The 20,712-nt window shown below is 43.6% G+C and overlaps 1 protein-coding gene across 2 annotated transcripts in view; it reads right to left on the reverse strand.

Moving 5' to 3' along the window:
• STXBP5 (syntaxin binding protein 5) overlaps nucleotides 1-20,712 on the reverse strand; it is a 698,920-nt gene that overhangs the window by 128,688 nt on the left and 549,520 nt on the right. For both annotated transcript variants that reach the window (XM_063917879.1, XM_063917878.1), the window contains exons 10-15: nucleotides 19,548-19,702; nucleotides 16,141-16,213; nucleotides 15,327-15,474; nucleotides 15,173-15,240; nucleotides 14,101-14,141; nucleotides 12,906-13,126 (exon numbers count right to left, since the gene is read on the reverse strand). In XM_063917879.1, the coding sequence (XP_063773949.1) occupies nucleotides 12,906-13,126; nucleotides 14,101-14,141; nucleotides 15,173-15,240; nucleotides 15,327-15,474; nucleotides 16,141-16,213; nucleotides 19,548-19,702 (706 nt within the window). The remainder of the gene's footprint in view (nucleotides 1-12,905; nucleotides 13,127-14,100; nucleotides 14,142-15,172; nucleotides 15,241-15,326; nucleotides 15,475-16,140; nucleotides 16,214-19,547; nucleotides 19,703-20,712) is intronic.

The following is a 20,712-nucleotide window of genomic DNA, read 5'->3' on the forward strand; positions in this document are numbered from 1 at the left end:
TTATACCAGAATATACTAAAGTAAAATGTCAGGACATCTGTCCATGAGTTGCATCTGCACAGAATGTGGGTCATGCAGCAAGACAATGACGCACAGCACACAAGTCATTTGACCAAAGAATGGTTAAAGATGAATACATTTAAAGTTTTGCGATGGCCAAGTCCTGACCTTAATCCAATTGAAATGTTGTGGAAGGACCTGAAGTGAGCACACCAACATAATAGAGCGGAAGCTGTTTTGTATGGAGGAATAAGGTAAAATTCCTCCAAGCCGATGTTCAAGACTAATCAACAATTACTGGAAATGTTTACATGCAGTTATTGCTGCACAAGGGGAACATACCAGACACTGAATGCACAGGTTCACATACTTATGCCACTCACAGATATGAGATATCGGATAATTTTCCTCAATAAAAACATGAGAAAGTCTCACATTTTTTGTCTCATTTGTTTGATTTGGTTCTCTTTACCTACTTTTAGGACGTGCGAGAAGCTGAGGTCATTTTAGGCCAAATTTCAGCAGAAATATAGAAAATTCTGAAGGGTTCACAAACGTTCACCACAATATAAAAAAATATATATATATTAGTGATGTGCACCGGACATTTTTCGGGTTTTGTGTTTTGGTTTTGGATTCGGTTCCGCGGCCGTGTGTTTTGGATTCGGACGCATTTTGGCAAAACCTCCCTGAAAGTTTTTTTGTCGGATTCGGGTGTGTTTTGGATTCGGGTGTTTTCTTACAAAAAACCCTCAAAAACAGCTTAAATCATAGAATTTGGGGGTCATTTTGATCCCTTAGTATTATTAACCTCAATAACCATAATTTCCACTCATTTCCAGTCTATTCTGAACACCTCACAATATTATTTTTAGTCCTAAAATTTGCAACGAGGTCGCTGGATGACTAAGCTAAGCGACCCAAGTGGCCGACACAAACACCTGGCCCATCTAGGAGTGGCACTGCAGTGTCAGTCAGGATGGCACTTCAAAAAAATAGTCCCCAAACAGCACATGATGCAAAGAAAAAAAGAGGCGCAATGAGGTAGCTGTGTGACTAAGCTAAGCGACCCAAGTGGCCGACACAAACACCTGGCCCATCTAGGAGTGGCACTGCAGTGTCAGACAGGATGGCACTTCAAAAAAATAGTCCCCAAACAGCACATGATGCAAAGAAAAAAAAAGGCGCAATGAGGTAGCTGTGTGACTAAGCTAAGCGACCCAAGTGGCCGACACAAACACCTGGCCCATCTAGGAGTGGCACTGCAGTGTCAGGCAGGACGGCACTTCAAAAAAATAGTCCCCAAACAGCACATGATGCAAAGAAAAAAAGAGGCGCAATGAGGTAGCTGTGTGACTAAGCTAAGCGACCCAAGTGGCCGACACAAACACCTGGCCCATCTAGGAGTGGCACTGCAGTGTCAGACAGGATGGCACTTCAAAAAAATAGTCCCCAAACAGCACATGATGCAAAGAAAAAAAGAGGCGCAATGAGGTAGCTGTGTGACTAAGCTAAGCGACCCAAGTGGCCGACACAAACACCTGGCCCATCTAGGAGTGGCACTGCAGTGTAAGACAGGATGGCACTTCAAAAAAAATAGTCCCCAAACAGCACATGATGCAAAGAAAAAAAGAGGCGCAATGAGGTAGCTGTGTGACTAAGCTAAGCGACCCAAGTGGCCGACACAAACACCTGGCCCATCTAGGAGTGGCACTGCAGTTTTGTAGCGAGAGGATGAGTGCTTCCATCCTCATGTGAAGCTGAACCACTAGCCATGAACATAGGCCAGGGCCTCAGCCGTTCCTTGCCACTCCGTGTCGTAAATGGCATATTGGCAAGTTTACGCTTCTCCTCAGACGCTTTTAATTTTGATTTTTGGGTCATTTTACTGAACTTTTGTTTTTTGGATTTTACATGCTCTCTACTATGACATTGGGCATCGGCTTTGGCAGACGACGTTGATGGCATTTCATCGTCTCGGCCATGACTAGTGGCAGCAGCTTCAGCACGAGGTGGAAGTGGATCTTGATCTTTCCCTATTTTACCCTCCACATTTTTGTTCTCCATTTTTTAATATGTGAAATTATATGCCAGTATCAATAGCAATGGCCTACTACTATATATACTGCGCACAACTGATATGCACCACAGGTATGGATGGATAGTATACTTGACGACACAGAGGTAGGTAGAGCAGTAGCCTTCTGTACCGTACTGCTATATATTATATACTGGTGGTCAGCAAACTGTGCAAAACTGAAATGCACCACAGGTATGGATGGATAGTATACTTGACGACACAGGTAGGTAGAGCAGTGGCCTACTGTACCGTACTGCTATATATTATATACTGGTGGTCAGCAAAATTATGCACTGTACTCCTACTATATACTACAATGCAGCACAGATATGGAGCGTTTTTCAGGCAGAGAACGTATAATACTGGTGGTCACTGGTCAGCAAAACTCTGCACTGTACTCCTCCTATATAATACTGGTGGTCCCCAGTCCCCACAATAAAGCAGTGTGAGCACAGATATATGCAGCACACTGAGCACAGATATGGAGCGTTTTTCAGGCAGAGTACGTATAATACTGGTGGTCACTGGTCAGCAAAACTCTGCACTGTACTCCTCCTATATAATACTGCTGGTCCCCAGTCCCCACAATAAAGCAGTGTGAGCACAGATACATGCAGCACACTGAGCACAGATATGGAGCGTTTTTCAGGCAGAGAACGTATAATACTGGTGGTCACTGGTCAGCAAAACTCTGCACTGTACTCCTCCTATATAATACTGCTGGTCCCCAGTCCCCACAATAAAGCAGTGTGAGCACAGATATATGCAGCACACTGAGCACAGATATGGAGCGTTTTTCAGGCAGAGAACATATAATACTGGTGGTCACTGGTCAGCAAAACTCTGCACTGTCCTCCTACTATATAATACTGCTGGTCCCCAGTCCCCACAATAAAGCAGTGAGCACAGATATTTGCAGCCACCTGAATAAAACTGAGAGGACGCCAGCCACGTCCTCTCACTATCATTTTCAATGCACGAGTGAAAAATGGCGGCGACGCGCGGCTCCTTATATAGAATCCGAATCTCGCGAGAATCCGACAGTGGGATGATGACGTTCGGGCACGCTCGGGTTAACCGAGCAAGGCGGGAAGATTCTAATCTGCCTCGGAACCGTGTAAAATGGGTGAAGTTCGGGGGCGTTCGGATTCCGACGAACCGAACCCGCTCATCACTAATATATATATATTGTGACAAGAACACTGGGATAGTGTTTGAGGGCAGGTATATTTGTCCCAGGTTCTTGTCTTACATGTTTTAGAAAATGTTAACTTCTAGGAAAAATGCTTTTTGTTTTGTCTGAACCTTTTCAGTTTGCTGTAAAAGCTGGGAAAAGGCTCTGAGAGAGAGATAAGGCGAGTTCTAGACATTGGGCCCAGTTCGGGTCTTTGGCCTCACAGAGGGCTAATCAGGGTTTCAGCTGTGTAAGAGTGATATAGTGCTTCTAACCTGATTAGTATGGGCAGACTGCCTGGGAAGGCTGCAGGATCTGTGTGTGAGAGACTTTCTGATGCAAGTAAGCTATACAGTATGTACTGAAGAACTCTGTGTTTTGTTTAGTGACAGTTAGGAACATCTTATGTTTAGTTAGTGCCGGACAGGCAAGGTATTTTTATTTTGGGGTTTGTTTTATTTTCTGTTTCAATAAAACTGGCCGGGGTCAGTTGTACCAGAAACTGGACTTGTGTTGTTCCTCAGCTGCTGCGGGCTGCCATATTCCCCAGGAAAAGGCACCTTGCACCCCTACAGTGTTACAACTTGGTGGAGAATGCGAGCAGGCCGTTCTGCGCATAAGTGAAAGCAGCAGCTTTGTGAGGCCTGCAGAAAACGGTGGTTTATGCAGATTCAGCCCAGTGTGAAGTTACTGAGACTCACCCCTGAGGGTTTGATATATGTCCTGGGTGAAAGCAGCTGCAAAGCCGCCTGAAAAATCTGTTGACATGGAGGATCTGCTTAAAGCCTTGCTGCAAGCTACAGCGGCTCAGCAGGAGGCCAACCGACAGCAGCAGGTGGCAATGGAGGAAAATTGGAGACTACAGCAGGTGGCAATGGAGGAAAATAAGAGACAACAGCAGGCAGTTGTTGATGAACTTTACAGGCAACAGCGTCAGGATAGAGAGGCCTTAACAGAAGTGGTGCAGAGACTTGCAGCTCGGGTTGGAGATGTGGCCGTCAGTGCTCCAACCAGCTCTAGTTCTATACGGGCCAGTCACTTCCTGCAGAAAATGACAGAGGCTGATGATGTGGAGGCCTATCTGACCACGTTTGAAAGGACTGCCGAGCGTGAGAACTGGCCGAAAGCACAGTGGGCCAGTCTGCTGGCACCTTTCCTGTCAGGTGAGCCCCAAAAAGCTTACTTTGATTTAAGCCCTGCTGAGGCTCGGGACTATGATAAACTAAAGACTGAGATCCTGACCCGCCTGGGAGTCACGCTGTCAGTACGAGCACAACGGGTGCACCGTTGGCTGTACGCCATGGAGAAGCCTCCGCGCTCCCAGATGCACGACCTTATTCAGCTAACAAAAAAATGGCTGCAGCCAGAGACATTAACTGGTCCCCAGATGGTGGAAAGAGTCGTCATGGACCGCTACTTGAGATCTTTGCCCATGGTCCTGCGCAAGTGGGTGAGCCATGGAAACCCGGGTACTGCTGACCAATTAGTGGACATAGTAGAGAGGTATTTGGCAGCAGAGGAACTACTGATGACCACCCAGCAACCCATAGGTCCTCGACAGAGCCCTTCAGTAAAGACTGGTAAGACTGTTCCGTGGGAAAACGTTGCTGGGCGGTTAAGAGAACGCAAGGCTGGAGAGACTGTAAACACTGGCCCTGGAAACAGGCCAATGGGGCTAGAACGGTCTATGCTGCCCAAATGGGTTGATAATCGTGTGGTTAAATGTTTTAGGTGTGGTATGCCAGGTCATGTTATTGCCAATTGCCCAGTCACGCAAGAACCCATGCAATGTGATGCTGCCTTTGAATGTCGCAGAATGTCTTTCTTTGCTAGGTTAGCCTGTACTGTGGTACCTTCACCTGAGCTGGAAAAACAAATGTGTGATGTGTTCTTAGAAGGTAACCGGGTAGAGGCCTTGCTAGATTCAGGAAGTTTAGTTACCCTCGTGAAAGCTGGGTTAGTGAACCCCTTAAAGGTCCAGCAAATACCTATTGGGGTAACTTGCATACACGGGGATACCCAATATTATGCCACTGCTGAGGTGAATATAGAAACTTGTTGTGGGTCAGCAAGGGTTAAAGTGGGACTGGTCCCTACCTTGGTGCATGAGGCCATAATAGGGAGGGATTTGCCTCATTTTTGGAAACTGTGGGAATCACGGTTGTCAACAGATGTGAGAAGTAAAAAACCAGTTGATAATACCGGTGATTTTATGGATGTACGTGGGTCTTCGGAACTTTCTGTCCCTTTGCCTTTTGCTAGTTTGGCTGGGGAAGTGACAGATGGGGAGTCCAGTGAGGACCCTCTTGCCGGGAACAGAGACATAGTAGTTAGAACTGAAAGCGTGCCTGACCTGGAGGTAAAGAAGGATCTGTTTGCGTCTGAACAGTTAAAGGATCCTACCTTAATAAAGGCTAGAGAGAATGTTAAGATTGTTAATGGGGAACCTGTGGTACCAGGTGACAGGGTTACGTATCCCCACATGGCCATCTGTAATGAGCTCTTGTACCACATTGTCAAAAGGGGTGAGGATGTGGTGGAACAGCTGGTAGTTCCCCAGCCTTATCGGAGAACGGTACTAGATTTAGCTCATAGTCACGTTACCGCAGGACATTTAGGGGCAGAAAAAACCACTGAAAGAGTTTTACAAAGGTTCTTTTGGCCAGGGGTTTATAAAGAAGTGTCTGAATATTGTTCTTCCTGTCCTGAATGCCAGTATCATGCCCCTAGACCCCATTTCAGGAGCCCACTAGTTCCCATGCCTATTATAGAGGTCCCGTTTGACAGAATAGCCATGGATCTCGTGGGGCCCTTGTTAAAGTCTGCTCGGGGCCATCAGTATATCCTGGTAATTATGGACTATGCCACTCGATATCCTGAGGCTGTCCCTTTACGCACTATCACAACCAAGGCGATAGCTAGGGAGCTGGTGCAGGTATTTAGTAGAGTGGGAATACCAAAAGAAATTTTGACTGACCAAGGTACTCCATTTATGTCAAGGATCATGAAAGAATTGTGCAAGTTATTTAAGGTCACTCACCTCAGGACGTCCATCTACCATCCCCAAACTGACGGGTTGGTGGAAAGGTTTAATAAAACATTAAAAAGTATGTTAAAAAAGGTTGTTGAGAGAGATGGGAAAAACTGGGATTGTTTGTTGCCCTACTTGTTAATGGCCATCAGAGAAGTCCCTCAGTCCTCTACGGGGTTTTCTCCATTTGATTTGTTGTATGGTAGACACCCCAGAGGGCTGTTGGATATTGCCAAAGAGACGTGGGAAGGACAGCCCACTCCTTATAGAAGCGTTATTGAGCATGTAACACAAATGCAGGATAGGATTGCAGCCGTGGTACCTGTTGTCAGAGAGCACATGGAACAGGCCCAAAGTGCTCAACAGAGGGTCTATAACCGGAGTGCCAAGATACGGGAATTTGCTCCTGGAGATAGAGTTCTTGTTTTGGTACCCACTGTGGAAAGCAAATTCCTAGCTAAATGGCAGGGTCCATTTGAGATTAGGGAAAAAGTGAATGAGGTTAATTACAAAGTATACCAGCCGGGAAAGAGAAAACCCGAACAGATCTACCATGTTAACTTAATCAAACCCTGGAAAGATAGGTTGTCTCTGTCAGCGGAGCCTTGCCCTTCGGTGTCTTCACCCCGGTTGCTTCCCGCAGTGAAGGTGTCAGAGACATTATCAGCTGATCAGAACAATCAGGTTAAAGAATTTCTCATCCAAAATAGGGAGGTATTTTCAGAGCTGCCTGGCCGAACGACCATAATAAAACATGACATTGTCACAGAACCAGGGGTCAGGGTTCATTTAAAGCCATATAGGATTCCTGAAGCTCAGCGAGAAGCTATTTCTAAGGAAGTTAAAACCATGTTAGAACTTGGAGTCATAGAGGAGTCTAACAGTGAGTGGTCCAGTCCCATAGTGCTCATCCCGAAGCCCGACGGTAGCATACGCTTCTGTAATGACTTTCGTAAGTTAAATGAGGTGTCCAAGTTTGACGCATACCCCATGCCCCGTGTGGATGAGCTTGTAGAAAGGCTGGGAACAGCCAGGTTTCTCACCACATTGGACCTGACCAAAGGTTACTGGCAAATACCTTTATCTGATAGCGCCAAAGAAAAAACAGCCTTTTCGGTTCCGAGGGGCTGTACCAGTATAAGATGTTACCCTTTGGGTTGCATGGGGCTCCAGCAACCTTTCAACGGGCGATGGATAAAATTTTGAGGCCCCATAGAAAATATGCAGCTGCCTATTTGGATGATGTGGTAATTCACAGTACAGACTGGGGGTCCCATTTGGTTAAAGTACAAGCAGTACTGGACTCAATCAGAGAGGCAGGGTTAACTGCTAACCCAAAGAAGTGCTGCCTCGCAATGGAGGAGGTCAAATACTTGGGCTTCACCATAGGCAGAGGTCTGATTAGGCCCCAATTGAATAAAGTTGATGCTATTCAAAACTGGCCTCGTCCAGTGAATAAAAAACAGGTAAGGGCTTTTTTGGGAATTACTGGGTACTATAGACGGTTTATTCCTAATTTTGCGACCACAGCGGTGCCGTTGTCAGACCTTACCAAAGGGAAGCAGTCAAATGTGGTGAAATGGAACCCTGATGCAGAAAAGGCGTTCCAAGCATTAAAAGTGGCTTTGTGTTCACAACCGGTGTTGATAACACCAGATTTTTCAAAAGAATTTGTGGTACAGACAGATGCCTCAGAGGTAGGGATAGGTGCTGTGCTGTCCCAAACCAGAGATGGGGACGAACACCCTATCATTTATTTGAGTAGGAAACTCAATGAGCATGAAAAAAGGTATGCCATTGTGGAAAAGGAGGCTTTGGCCATTAAGTGGGCACTAGATACCTTGAGATATTACCTCTTGGGTAGACAATTCAGACTAGTGACAGACCATGCCCCTTTAAAATGGATGTATGTAAATAGAGGCAAGAATGCTCGTGTAACTAGATGGTTTCTAGCGTTGCAGGACTTTAAGTTTACTGTCGAACATAGACCGGGAACACAATTGGCCAACGCAGATGCATTGTCTCGCATCTTCTGTTTGGGGGCTACAAGTGTTCCGGCCCCTAGGTCGAAACAGGGGAGGGGGATATGTGACAAGAACACTGGGATAGTGTTTGAGGGCAGGTATATTTGTCCCAGGTTCTTGTCTTACATGTTTTAGAAAATGTTAACTTCTAGGAAAAATGCTTTTTGTTTTGTCTGAACCTTTTCAGTTTGCTGTAAAAGCTGGGAAAAGGCTCTGAGAGAGAGATAAGGCGAGTTCTAGACATTGGGCCCAGTTCGGGTCTTTGGCCTCACAGAGGGCTAATCAGGGTTTCAGCTGTGTTAAGGGGGGTACTCACGGAGCGATATTCTAAGCAATCTGACTAGATTGCTTAGAATATCGTCAGGATCGCTCCGTGTGTAGCCCCCTCCGCGATAGCGATGCGCGGCCCCGCACATCGCTATCGCCGCTGCTAGATTGGCCTGCATGCAGGCCAATCTAGCGGGTCGCTCACTTCACCCGCTGGGTGAAGTGAGCGGCCCCCCCGTCTCCCCCCGCACGCTCAGCACAGATCGCGCTGTGCTGAGCGGCAGGAGAGATGTGTGCTGAGCGGTTCGCTCAGCACGCATCTCTCCTTGATCAGCCCGTGAGTACTGGGCTTAAGAGTGATATAGTGCTTCTAACCTGATTAGTATGGGCAGACTGCCTGGGAAGGCTGCAGGATCTGTGTGTGAGAGACTTTCTGATGCAAGTAAGCTATACAGTATGTACTGAAGAACTCTGTGTTTTGTTTAGTGACAGTTAGGAACATCTTATGTTTAGTTAGTGCCGGACAGGCAAGGTATTTTTATTTTGGGGTTTGTTTTATTTTCTGTTTCAATAAAACTGGCCGGGGTCAGTTGTACCAGAAACTGGACTTGTGTTGTTCCTCAGCTGCTGCGGGCTGCCATATTCCCCAGGAAAAGGCACCTTGCACCCCTACAGTGTTACAATATATATATATATATATATATATATATATATATATATAATATAATGGAGTACAAGACTTACAACACTATAGGCACCACCTTAGTGTTTGTATTGTTTGTTATATGGGGTATGATACGGGATGCCGTGGTTGGGATGCCGGCAGTAACATGACCGAAACTGGCATCCCGAAAAGGGACAGGATAACTTTTTTCCTCCCCTGGCCCCTACTCCATCACGCCTGGGCTGGCGGCTAGGGCTAAGGTAGTAGTGGTGGCAGCTAGGGCTAAGACTTAAGGGTTTAGGCACAAAGGGGGGAGGGTTAGGCTGCAGGAGAGGGGCGGCGGGGATTAGGTTTAGGCAACAACAGGGGAGGTTAGGGTTAGTCACCAAAGGGGTAGTTTAGGCTTAGGCTCCGGAAAGGGAGGGATAGGGTTACGGGGTAGGGGAGGGAGAGGGGAATGGAGAATAGCATTATCTCACCATTGTCGGGATTACAATTGTCGGGATACTGGTGTCGGTATACTGAACCTCTGCATTCCGGCCGCCAGTCATTCATACCCAACCAATTGGGACATATCTCTAGATATAATCCTAATGAAAGTTTAAGGTCAATGTACAAGAGGCTTACTTTCATGTTTACCTGCAATATGTGGTCCTGAGGAAAGGGCAATTAATGACGCCATAGGTTACAAGGTCTGGAGGCATGGAACTAGCTGCCATGAGTGGTACAGTTATCGGACAGAGGATCAGGTTATACGCAGTAAGTGGGGTATTCAAAATACAGAGGATTCCAGCCAGGCAATCTATGATATGTGAATTGTTGTTAATTCAAAGTATGTTCATTACTGTTGTTCATTAAATTTACCGTGCGTCCCCTTTTTGTATATTCTTATGCAGATACTGTTGTTACATTGAGGAATGGAGAATGGAGGGGTGCTGCGTGAAAGATTATTCTACTAACGTGCAGATTGGATTAACTCTGCACATAGTAATACACTTTAACTTTTCTATGCTAATATATAATATAGGGAACATACACACACCTATATATATATATATATATATATATATATATATATATATATATATATATATAATATTATAATGTTGGTAGTCGTCACGACAGAGGCCATGGAGATAGCCAATGGAGGAGTGGGGATGGCAGCAGCAATGACAGTTGAACTCTTGGTGTAATGACTACTCAGCACTAACATGTTATTTCCCACAAATTCCCCACATGTATCACTGTGTAATATCAGTCGGAAGATGCTGCTGATGTGAAGCACGGCCATCAGCAACTGCCATCACCAACTGCCGCCCGCATGCCACATTTGAATTCTCCATGGCATAAATCCCCAGTGTACAGCAATATCACTGGCATTTCTTGAGTTAAAGCTGTTGCTGAAGCATGAGAAAGAGCCTCCCAAGAGAGATCATGTTTGCTCACTAGTATTTGCTGCCATTGATTCACCAATGACCGGATCTCATTGCACAATTACATCTGTGTTTTTTCTTACTATCACCAGCTACAATGAGCCGAAGGGAGTTATCCCAGCTGCTTGCAAATGGAGGAACAAACCATAACATCAGCAAGATATGGCTGAGGTCATGACGCTGTGGATCATCATCAGGAAGAGGAACAGCTGGACCATCATCTGGAAGAGGAAGAGCTGGCCATCATTAGGAAGAACGGCACCATCATACACAAGAAAAAGAGCTGGGCCATCATCGGGAAGAGAAAGAGCTGGACCATCACCAGAAAGAGGAAGAAATGAGCCCAGTGCAAGTGAAAATCGGGCAGCTGCACTGAGGGAAGCACTCATGAGGCTGAAGAACATCCTGAGGCACATTCTATCCAGTATTCTCACCTACAGCAGACACACTGTTGCAGAAGGAGAGGACGTAAAGTACAGTACCATCTGCATGTCTGACATTGAAGTTGGAATGGAAATGGCTTTATCATCCTTCCACTATACTGTCCATGTCCCTTGCCTGACACGATGGCTAAAGAGGAACAGCGTTTGTCCTGTGTGCCCAACAAGGTGCTACAACCAGGACATTTCTTCCCATCTTATCTGAAGGACACCAAACAGAAGCAGAAGCAGAGGACCCAAGCTAAACATCAAAAGTATATATATATATATATATATATATATATATATATATATATATATATCCTCAATCCAAAGAGTTATATATCCTCAATCCAAAGAGTTGCACTCACAATTAACGTCATCCATATCAGCTGGGGTGCATAATCCAGAGACCCACCAGACCAAGCCAGGTCCCAATAATAGAGAAATTTTCAAAGAATGCACTCACCAGTCTTGTCCAAGGTGAAAAAGGAATACATTTAATACCTCATCATATTTACAGGGTCAAGATCAACGTTTCGGTCCCTGCCAGGACCTTTGTCAAGACCAAAGATACAGACTGCCACCTACCCAAATTCTTTGAAAATTTCTCTCTCTCTCTATATACATATATATATATATATATATATATATACACACACATACATGCACATTATATATATATATATATATATACATACATATATTTAAATAAATGTAAGATCCAGTTTCAAACAGTTTGTTTTCTGAACAATGAATAAGAACATAATTGATACATTTTTCTCTAAATAAATCTGTAACTTTACACTTACAGTGCATACAGTACAATATTACACTCACTGCTTTCTCTCTTCTCTGAGGTGACACACACTGGCAAGATAACAACCGGCACTTTTTGTGGGACCATACAAAGGGCCTGATTCATGTTTGTAAGTAAAGCAAAAAAGCAAGAAACTGGGCTAAACCATGTTGCATTGCAGGTGGGGCAGATGTAATATGTTCAGACAGATTTAGATTTGGGTGGGGTGTGTTCAAACTGAAATCTAAATGGCAGTGTAAAAATAAAGCTGTCTAACATTTGTGGGTTACATGCAAAAGCAGCTAGTATTTACCTTGCGCAGAAAATATAACCCAATATTACTAAACCGAGAGGAAAACTGGGATTAAGGGCTACTGGCGACACACCAAAAAAGAAAACAACATTAAGCAGCCACCTCATGGGTGTGTTGGAAGAGTTGCTAAGTTGCTAATTAATTTTAAAATGTTGACAATTACATTTAACTCATTGATAACTTAAAAATGCCACATAGTTAGAATTCTTTAGCTTTCTATGTAAGGGCTGATAGCTCAATGAATAGTGTGTCTGACAGCAATGCCATATGCAGTGGGTACGAATCCTGGGTATATCAACATCTTCAAATGTAATAAAGGACAGTGTGACTAAATTACAAAGAGCTCTCAAGTTAAGTTCATGAATGTTGTATAGGTATTAGGGACCGAAGGGATGGAGGAAGGAGACAGGGACAGTCAGGATATGCTGGGCTTCAAAAAGAGCATAAGCTACAAGTGAAAGTAATTAAAACAGATAATTGACAAGTGCTGCCAACAGCGCCCCCTATCCTGCAGTGCTATGTACAGTGACACGCTTCGCATACCACTACTTACGTCCCTGCTGGCTGGTACTGAAATGGGAGCTACATTTTATGTGTTATGCAGCCTAAATAATATTTATCATGGAGGCTAGACCGCCAACCTTAGTTTAGAGTTACACCAAACTTTTGAAAGAGATTGCAAAACAGAGCAGAGTCTTTACCGGGATGACATCTGTTGTCACTTCCTGCTTGCTAAACCTGTAAATGATGACATGGGCTGAGACGCCTGCCACACATAGTATCCTGCTCTCTGGGCACCAAGAGATCATCTGGATGGCATATGGATCTTCATCTACGATGTCTGTGCTAGGCTTGTCCTCTTTATTTCGTGATTTCTCAAACACTTTTGCCGTCTTAAGCTTGTATAACATTTGCAATGTTACTAGAAACAAATGACAAAAGACAGTAAGAAACAAGCACAGAGACTCTATATCAAAGACTTTGTAAGTCATTTATTACCTTTAAATACAGTACTGATCTGACAATCAAGGCCATTAAGAGATCCATGAGGTCAGGTACTGAGGGGGCGTGCCCAAATATGGGAGGTGTGGCCACTCTACTTTTAAAAATAAAACACAATATAAAATACTATGCACTGTGCCTCGTGCTCAGTGGCTGGTCAATGCCTGCGCCGGGCTCCTCCAACAGGTCTGGGTCAGAGGAATTAGTACCTGCCCCCAATCCTCAGTGTCCCTGCTGGTAATGGTACCAAGAATGTGCACATTTAAGAGATGTTGCAATTGTACGTACAATAAAACTTAGAACAGTCCATGCTGTCTAACGTTAGAGGATGCTATCTGATACTAAATAGTAGGTATAATATAGCAGGGTCACTACTAAAGTGCAGCAGTTTGGTTCAGCCTAAATAACCCTCATTTCAACTAATAAGCATCTTTTCCAATGTTAACAATGCTGGTTAATTTTACAGGAAATCCATATGTTACAAGTGATCTACATAGGACACTTTCTCTCAATCATCAAACATAGAGCCTTATTCAGGTTTGTTAGCAAATCAAGAAAGCATGTAATTGGGCAAAACCATATTGCACTGCAGGAGGGGCAGATGTAACATGTGCAGAGAGATTTAGATTTGGGTGGGGTGTGTGCAAACTGAAATCTAAATTGCAGTGTAGAAATTAAGCAGCTAGCATTTACCATGCATGGAAACATAACCTATCCAAATCTAGATCTGTCTGCACATGTTACATCTGCCCCACCTGCAGTGCAACATGGTTGTGCCCAATTGCTTACTTTTTTGGTTTGCTAACAAACCTGAATAACCTCCGTAGTACCAAGGAAGGTACAGTAAATACCAACATGTAAGGTGCTGTATATTTTGTGCGTACAAAAACTTACTTGCTGAAGCATCCCAAAATTTGATTGATCCATCAGCATGACTGAAAAGTAAAAATGACAGCATAAATAAAAGTTTCTTTCACAAATATTTATCAGTGTACATTCAACTGTACTGAACCGTAGAAACTTGACCTACAGCACAAGGTTTGATTTACACAATTCATTGCCATCTTTATAACGACAACAGTGCCGTCATATTAATCACATACTGCCACAACAGAATTGTAATTTAGGCAGTACCCGTCTTGGTTAACATTCTTTATTTTCTGTTTGTCCAATGACTGGTTTTAAAGTGGGTGGCATAAAACAATCTGCTGACTTTGTGCCCACTTGTGTGATTACGTCAGTGAGATAGAGAAAATAGCAAGATGACTTCTAACCTAACAGACAGTGCTATTACAAGGTGGCAATGCTGCCTGTGCCAGCCCGCCACATAAACATGTGATATCATGATGTCATGTCTATGGGCAAGTATAGGGGCGGACTGCCAGCTCTGGGAAGTAAAGCTCTGCCCGGAGTGGCCCTGGGACACTGGCCAGCTCCACAGGCTGCAAGGTGCCTGTCTGGAGCGTCTGCAGTGGTTGCCTAGAGATCGCCTCTGCCTGACTGACAGGAAGAGGCGGTCGCTGGGCGGGAGGGGGCGGCACGGCGGCGTTTGCCCACCGTTTTGTGGGCGCAGTCCGGCCAATGCAGGCACGCAGGCGTAGCCGGAACGTGCGGGGGGAGGGGGGGGGGGCGGGTTGCAGTGGCTGCGTGACATAACACGCTGTGCGATGCTTTTGCACTTCTGCGATGGGTTAGGGACTGACATGTGGGGCGGACTAGCCCTGTGCTGGGTGTCCCCCCGCATGTCTGTGTTCCTGATCGTACTGTGCTAAATTTAGCACAGCTACGATCAAGTCGGAATCACCCCCACAGTGCATAGTGCACATATATTGGTTCTGTCTCTTTGAAATCATGCGTTAATGTACTGTAGTTATTTGTACGTCACATTTTGAGAAGGTTCAGTATTGCTTTGGATAAGCATGCTCGGTATGTCCCAAATGACCTCCATTGTGTGCTTCCAACGTACCCTGTAATTATTATCTCAGGATAGCTTTGTGTGCCAACACCCCAATTTCCACCACTGATAGGCCATTCCTGTAATGAACAACACAGCAGTATTACCAGTCAGTTGATATAAAGATAGCAGTATAGTAACCTGAATGAACGTGATCAGCACACACCTTTTTACTGTAACCTTGTCGCTTCTGTCTGGCTCCAACAGAGTAAAGTGCAGGGATAAGATCCACAGGACAGTCCGCAAAGTACTCACAGCAAGTCACAGGTGACTCATGTATGCTCAGAGGATAAGGGTTTTCAAATATAGGATATCTGACAAAAATATAGAGTACTACTTAGGGATATAAATATACACTGCACTAGCTGAGCTACAGTGTTATTTTCAATGTCAATAAAGCATACAGTTAATAAAAAAAAACACAAATATTTACCAACATGTTTTAAATAAATTGGGGCAGATGTATTAAGCCTGTAGAGACATAAAGAAGTGATAAAGTGGTGATAAGTGCAAGGTGATAACGCACCAGCCATTCAGCTCATAACTGTCAATTTACATATTGGAGCTGATTGGCTGGTGCGTTATCACCTTGCATTTACCACTGTTTTATCACTTCTTTATGCCTTCCCCAGGCTTAATACATCTGCCCCAATATTCCAGCTTCCCAGTTAACAAAGTGATGTCATCATACAAAACAATTATCCAAGTACCACTACGGGGGGAATTCAATTAACGGCAGTAAATTACCATGGCTAATTTATCCCCGATGAGTAATTCAATTGACGCAGATAGCCGGCATGATCTGGGATTTTGTTTCATCTGCCTGGATCACGAAAAACACATGGCTCCAAAAACTTAATGGTCAAAAAAGCTAATTTTTTTCAGTGAAAACTTTACAGTGGCTAATTGAATTCCCCCCACTGTATTAGGTAAATTATTCCTGTATGCAATTCCCGATATTGCATTCAACTGAATCTTACCCATTTTGTGCAAGATCTATAACAACTAAATCTTGTTCTAGAAGTACAACCACAGCGTAGGGTTCTTGAAAATCTGAAAGGATAGAAGGACATAATGTCAGCCATGAAACAATTACATTACTAGATTTTGAGCCAGTTAATGCCAAACAGAGTATTCAGTGATATTACTGATTGTAAAAGTAAAATTTTCTATATTATATGACTAGTTACCAGCCCGTCAAAATGTCGGAACAACTTAACAGTAATGTCAACGCCAGTGGCGGTGTGTGACCGAACGGAGCAACACTTGAATTCCCAGTCAAACACAATAGTGGCCACCGGCCCACAACACTTGAATTCCCCCCATAGAGGTGAAGAGCATCGATAGCCTTTTATTATATAGGATATATTTTTGTAAACTGTCCATTTATTCCAATACTTATGGGAGATCTACAGCAGCTACTGCAGAAACCCCCAGAACTGTACACCTCAGTGTCCAATCACAAAACAATGACTAAAAGGCAGTGTTACAGTACAAATTTATTCAATGGTGCAATCTGAGACCTGATTGACAACATGGTGTAATGTATATGATAGTGTGGCTGTACACAGTAAATAAGAATATTAATAGACACTATTATAAATATAGAAACTATTGAATGGCTGGGACTGCAGATCAATGAATATACAAAAGATGACAGCAGTATTACTTGCATTATGTGTTGTACCACATGCTACTGTGCCCATGCTGGTCGCCGGGAGCCCGACCGCCAGCAGATCGTAGTGTACCCGCAGAAACCAACCCATGCATAGAACGTTAGTCAATGGACATCTCAATATAAAAACCATTCCAAATGCTCTATTAAATGGATTACAATACAGTAAGTGACATCATAAAACAATCCCCGATATACTGTACTTGCAAGTGCTCACTTTAGTGTGCTGGTGTCACATTAAATCAAAATACACCTGTAGCAATTACTTTATTGGACTGTAGGTGGCCCCATAGTGACACTCTGCATATACTGATGTAATAATACACTTGCACAGCAGTTATTAAATAAACATAATTGCCATTTTAAACTTTAACAGGACCACCAAATATTTTATATTTTAAATAATAAACGAAAGGCATGATTAAATATGTATGCTGTAGATGTATACATGACTAGAAGCTCACCTAGGCCTCAGACATCTGACATGCGGGGGGGACGCCCAGCACAGGGCTAGGCCGCCCCGCATGTCAGGCCCTACATCCCCCCCACACACGCACAGGTGCAAAAGCATTGCTTTTGCATCTGACGAGTAGCTCCCTTCCAACGCAGTTCCTGCGCGGTGGCAGGTCGATACTTGCCGCGTCCTGGGTCGCAGCGGGTGCCAGTGACATCACGCAGCTGCCGCGCCCCCGCAATGGTCCTGACATGCTTGCGGTGTCCTAACGCTGTTGGCACGCCCCCTCCCGCCTCTGCCTGCTTTTAGCATCTCACTGGGCTCCCGGAGTGCTCACGCGCAGTGCGGCCGCTGCACGTGCGCACTCCATAAAGGGCATCTGACTGTGATTGCTGCCGCTGCAGCGATCCATTCAGAATTAGCCCCATAGGCATTTAGCATACATTACAAAGTGCTTTGAAAGGACAACAGAGCACCAAGTGTAAACATGAATGTGAACCAGTAGGACAGCACTACCAGACAAGCATCTGCTTTGCTTTGTGCTATTTTGGACACTGTCTGTACTTCTCAAACTGACGTAACATATTGTAAAATTCATGTGCAATTGCACGTACAACACTGGAGGAGTTAAGTACTGGGCAGGGGGCAAATTGTCCCGTGACCAGCCTTGCGTAGCAGATGGTGACCATCTCAGAGAGGCTGGCAGTGTCCTTCAGTTTTGCACATACTCAACTCAACATGGTTTCACTAGCTTAATGAGAACACCACGTAATTCAATATAAGGTTTCAACATAAACATAAAAATTATTTACTAGAGAACAACTATTAAACCAATATCACATCATTAATGTAGCCACATAGGCAATGGTGTCATACTGTAGACCAAATATTCTTGTGATGTACCAGCCTGCAGTACTCATGAAACCTACAAACTTTCCACATTATGATTATTTATTGTGTTCTATAGAAATGTAGAAAACTGTAAAAAAACAAACAAATAAATAAATAAATAACTACATAGCACTGCGGCGGGCGTGGGAGGGCCTGGATATTTACAATCGGAGGGCTGTGGAGGCGAGGGTTTAAATAATGGGCACATTAATTAAAAAGTTTTAATAACCTTAGTTTACTTAATGTAGCATAACAAAAATTGCAGCCCAAATTGTACCAATTGGAAGCAGAAAATAAAGAAAAACTGCCTGTTTGCAAAGAAGCTTTTACACACAACACACACACACACACACACACACACACACACACACACACACACACACACACACACATATATACATACATATACATGTGTAAAAGCTTCTTTGCATATATATATATTTACATATTATATATATATATATATATATATATATATATATATATAATTTATGCATAAAATCACAATTCCATATGTAGTAGGTTCAAACGTGTTCACTAATTTATAAGTATATAATAAAATGCAATGCAGAAAATGATTGTGTTTTATTCTCACTTGATTATCTTAATTGTGTAGAACCAGGGGCCAGATGCCTTTACAAAGTAAGCTGTTGCCCCCACACGGATCAGATTCTACTTTCTAACCCTATACATTGCTCTATCTTCCCAACATTATGGAACAAAGGAAGGGATGATTTTTTTTGTTTTGCCATATTAAACTATTTATAAATGAAATCAATGATTTTAGTCTACGTCATCCTATAGGCTTGTGTAATATAATGACAATGCCGTTTTATTGCAGCTTGTGTGACCAATCATCACATTGATGAAACGGGTATAGTTCTGATTTACAATAACACTGATATAAAAAAAAAAGGAAGGAAAACAGGATGACCCAGATGTGTAAAACCTATAAATAGAAAATGTGATTTTTCAGGCACATGCACATTTTATATATTGCTCAAAGAATAGAAAATAAATAACTGCCTGGGTGTGGCAAATACTAAAAAAGAAACTGAAATTATATTACTTCACCTCAGGGCTGCACTCCTAGGACTGGAGAGATCCAAGAAGAAAGACGAAACTTGCGATTCACAAATACAACGTTTCAGTTTTATTGATCCCTGAAAGCAGCTTTTTAATAAAACCAATTTTAGGAATCGCTAGTAGCATCTATTGGACAATCAGGGCTGAGAGCAGAGCAGAGGCCTGAGAGTCTGGTGTAGCATCACTGAGCCCTCCACCAAATCTGCTGAGAGGCCCCCAATGAGATGTTCTAGAAAGGTTTATTACAGACGTATTTTTTGTTTTGTTTTAAATACACTTACCATTAGAATATGGAGTTTCACAAAGGGTGAGGAAATCCACAATTCGATAATCCATTTCTAGGACAGCTGTGCTTTTCCCATGCATGACTGTTAGGCAAGGCCTTCTTCCCACAGTGTCATAGGCCAGGCCACCAGATAGGATAATAAAAGGCTCCCTGAAAAGAAGAAAAACAGTCAATAAAAATAGCAATCCATTACCAACTTTATAACACTGCTATCACAGAGCAAATGATGTGTTCTTGATAAAGTAACATAAGTTCAGAGAAGGACAGTCAGAAACAAGGGGCTGGATGTAATGACGGCTGAGTTCGGAAACCGTGCAGGACAATCCCTTACAAGGAATGATTTTGCGTTGTAAGTGACTGTCCTGCATGGCCTCAGAACTCGGGTGTCATTACATCCGGCCCAAGGTTTCATTTTGCAGAGCTAGTTTACATAAGGAGAGGGCAATATCAGGGGTGTTTGAAGTTCCACTCTGCAAAAAGTCTTGATTATTTTTGCACCATCCCCTTCCAGTTGACCTTACGCACATTCCAGTGCTTATTGCCCAATGTAAGTCCAACATGTGCTAAAGACAGTCCCATCATTCCCTCACTCCCATGATTAACTCAGACCATAAACTAGCTTCATTTACTTAAAAAGGGATTGTAAAGTGTCCGGAGAGTTACATTTACACTTTGTACAATGCGCTGGTTCAGCTTTTCTGCAAATAGGAGCACGTCTAGTGTTCATTCTAGCACCCGGCACCTTTCAAAATTCATGCAGTTCCTCTTTCCTGCCTGGGGTGTCACTCTTTGCTGTGGTGCTTCTCAGCACACTCTGATCTGTTACTCAGTGCTGTGATACAGACCTGTGTGTGCTGAGAAGCACCAGAGAGCGACACCCCAGGCAGGAAAGAGGAACTGCACAGGATTTGAAAGGTGCAGGGTGCTAGAATGACTAACTTCTATCTTGCAAAGGGGTCTCCTAAACCTAGAAGTAATTAGTAAATGGACTCTATACATTGCCCATAGATTTTCAGTTTGAAATATTCAAACAGTAAAGATTGCATTGAAAAGATATTTAAAAATACGTAGATTAGTGCACAGAGTGTTCCCAGACCCCAAAAATCATAGGAATTAACAGTCTTAACTTTTACGTCATCACAGTAAATACATGTTTACTG

Source organism: Pseudophryne corroboree, chromosome 4, assembly GCF_028390025.1.
Source record: "Pseudophryne corroboree isolate aPseCor3 chromosome 4, aPseCor3.hap2, whole genome shotgun sequence".
Classification (NCBI taxonomy): domain Eukaryota; kingdom Metazoa; phylum Chordata; class Amphibia; order Anura; family Myobatrachidae; genus Pseudophryne; species Pseudophryne corroboree.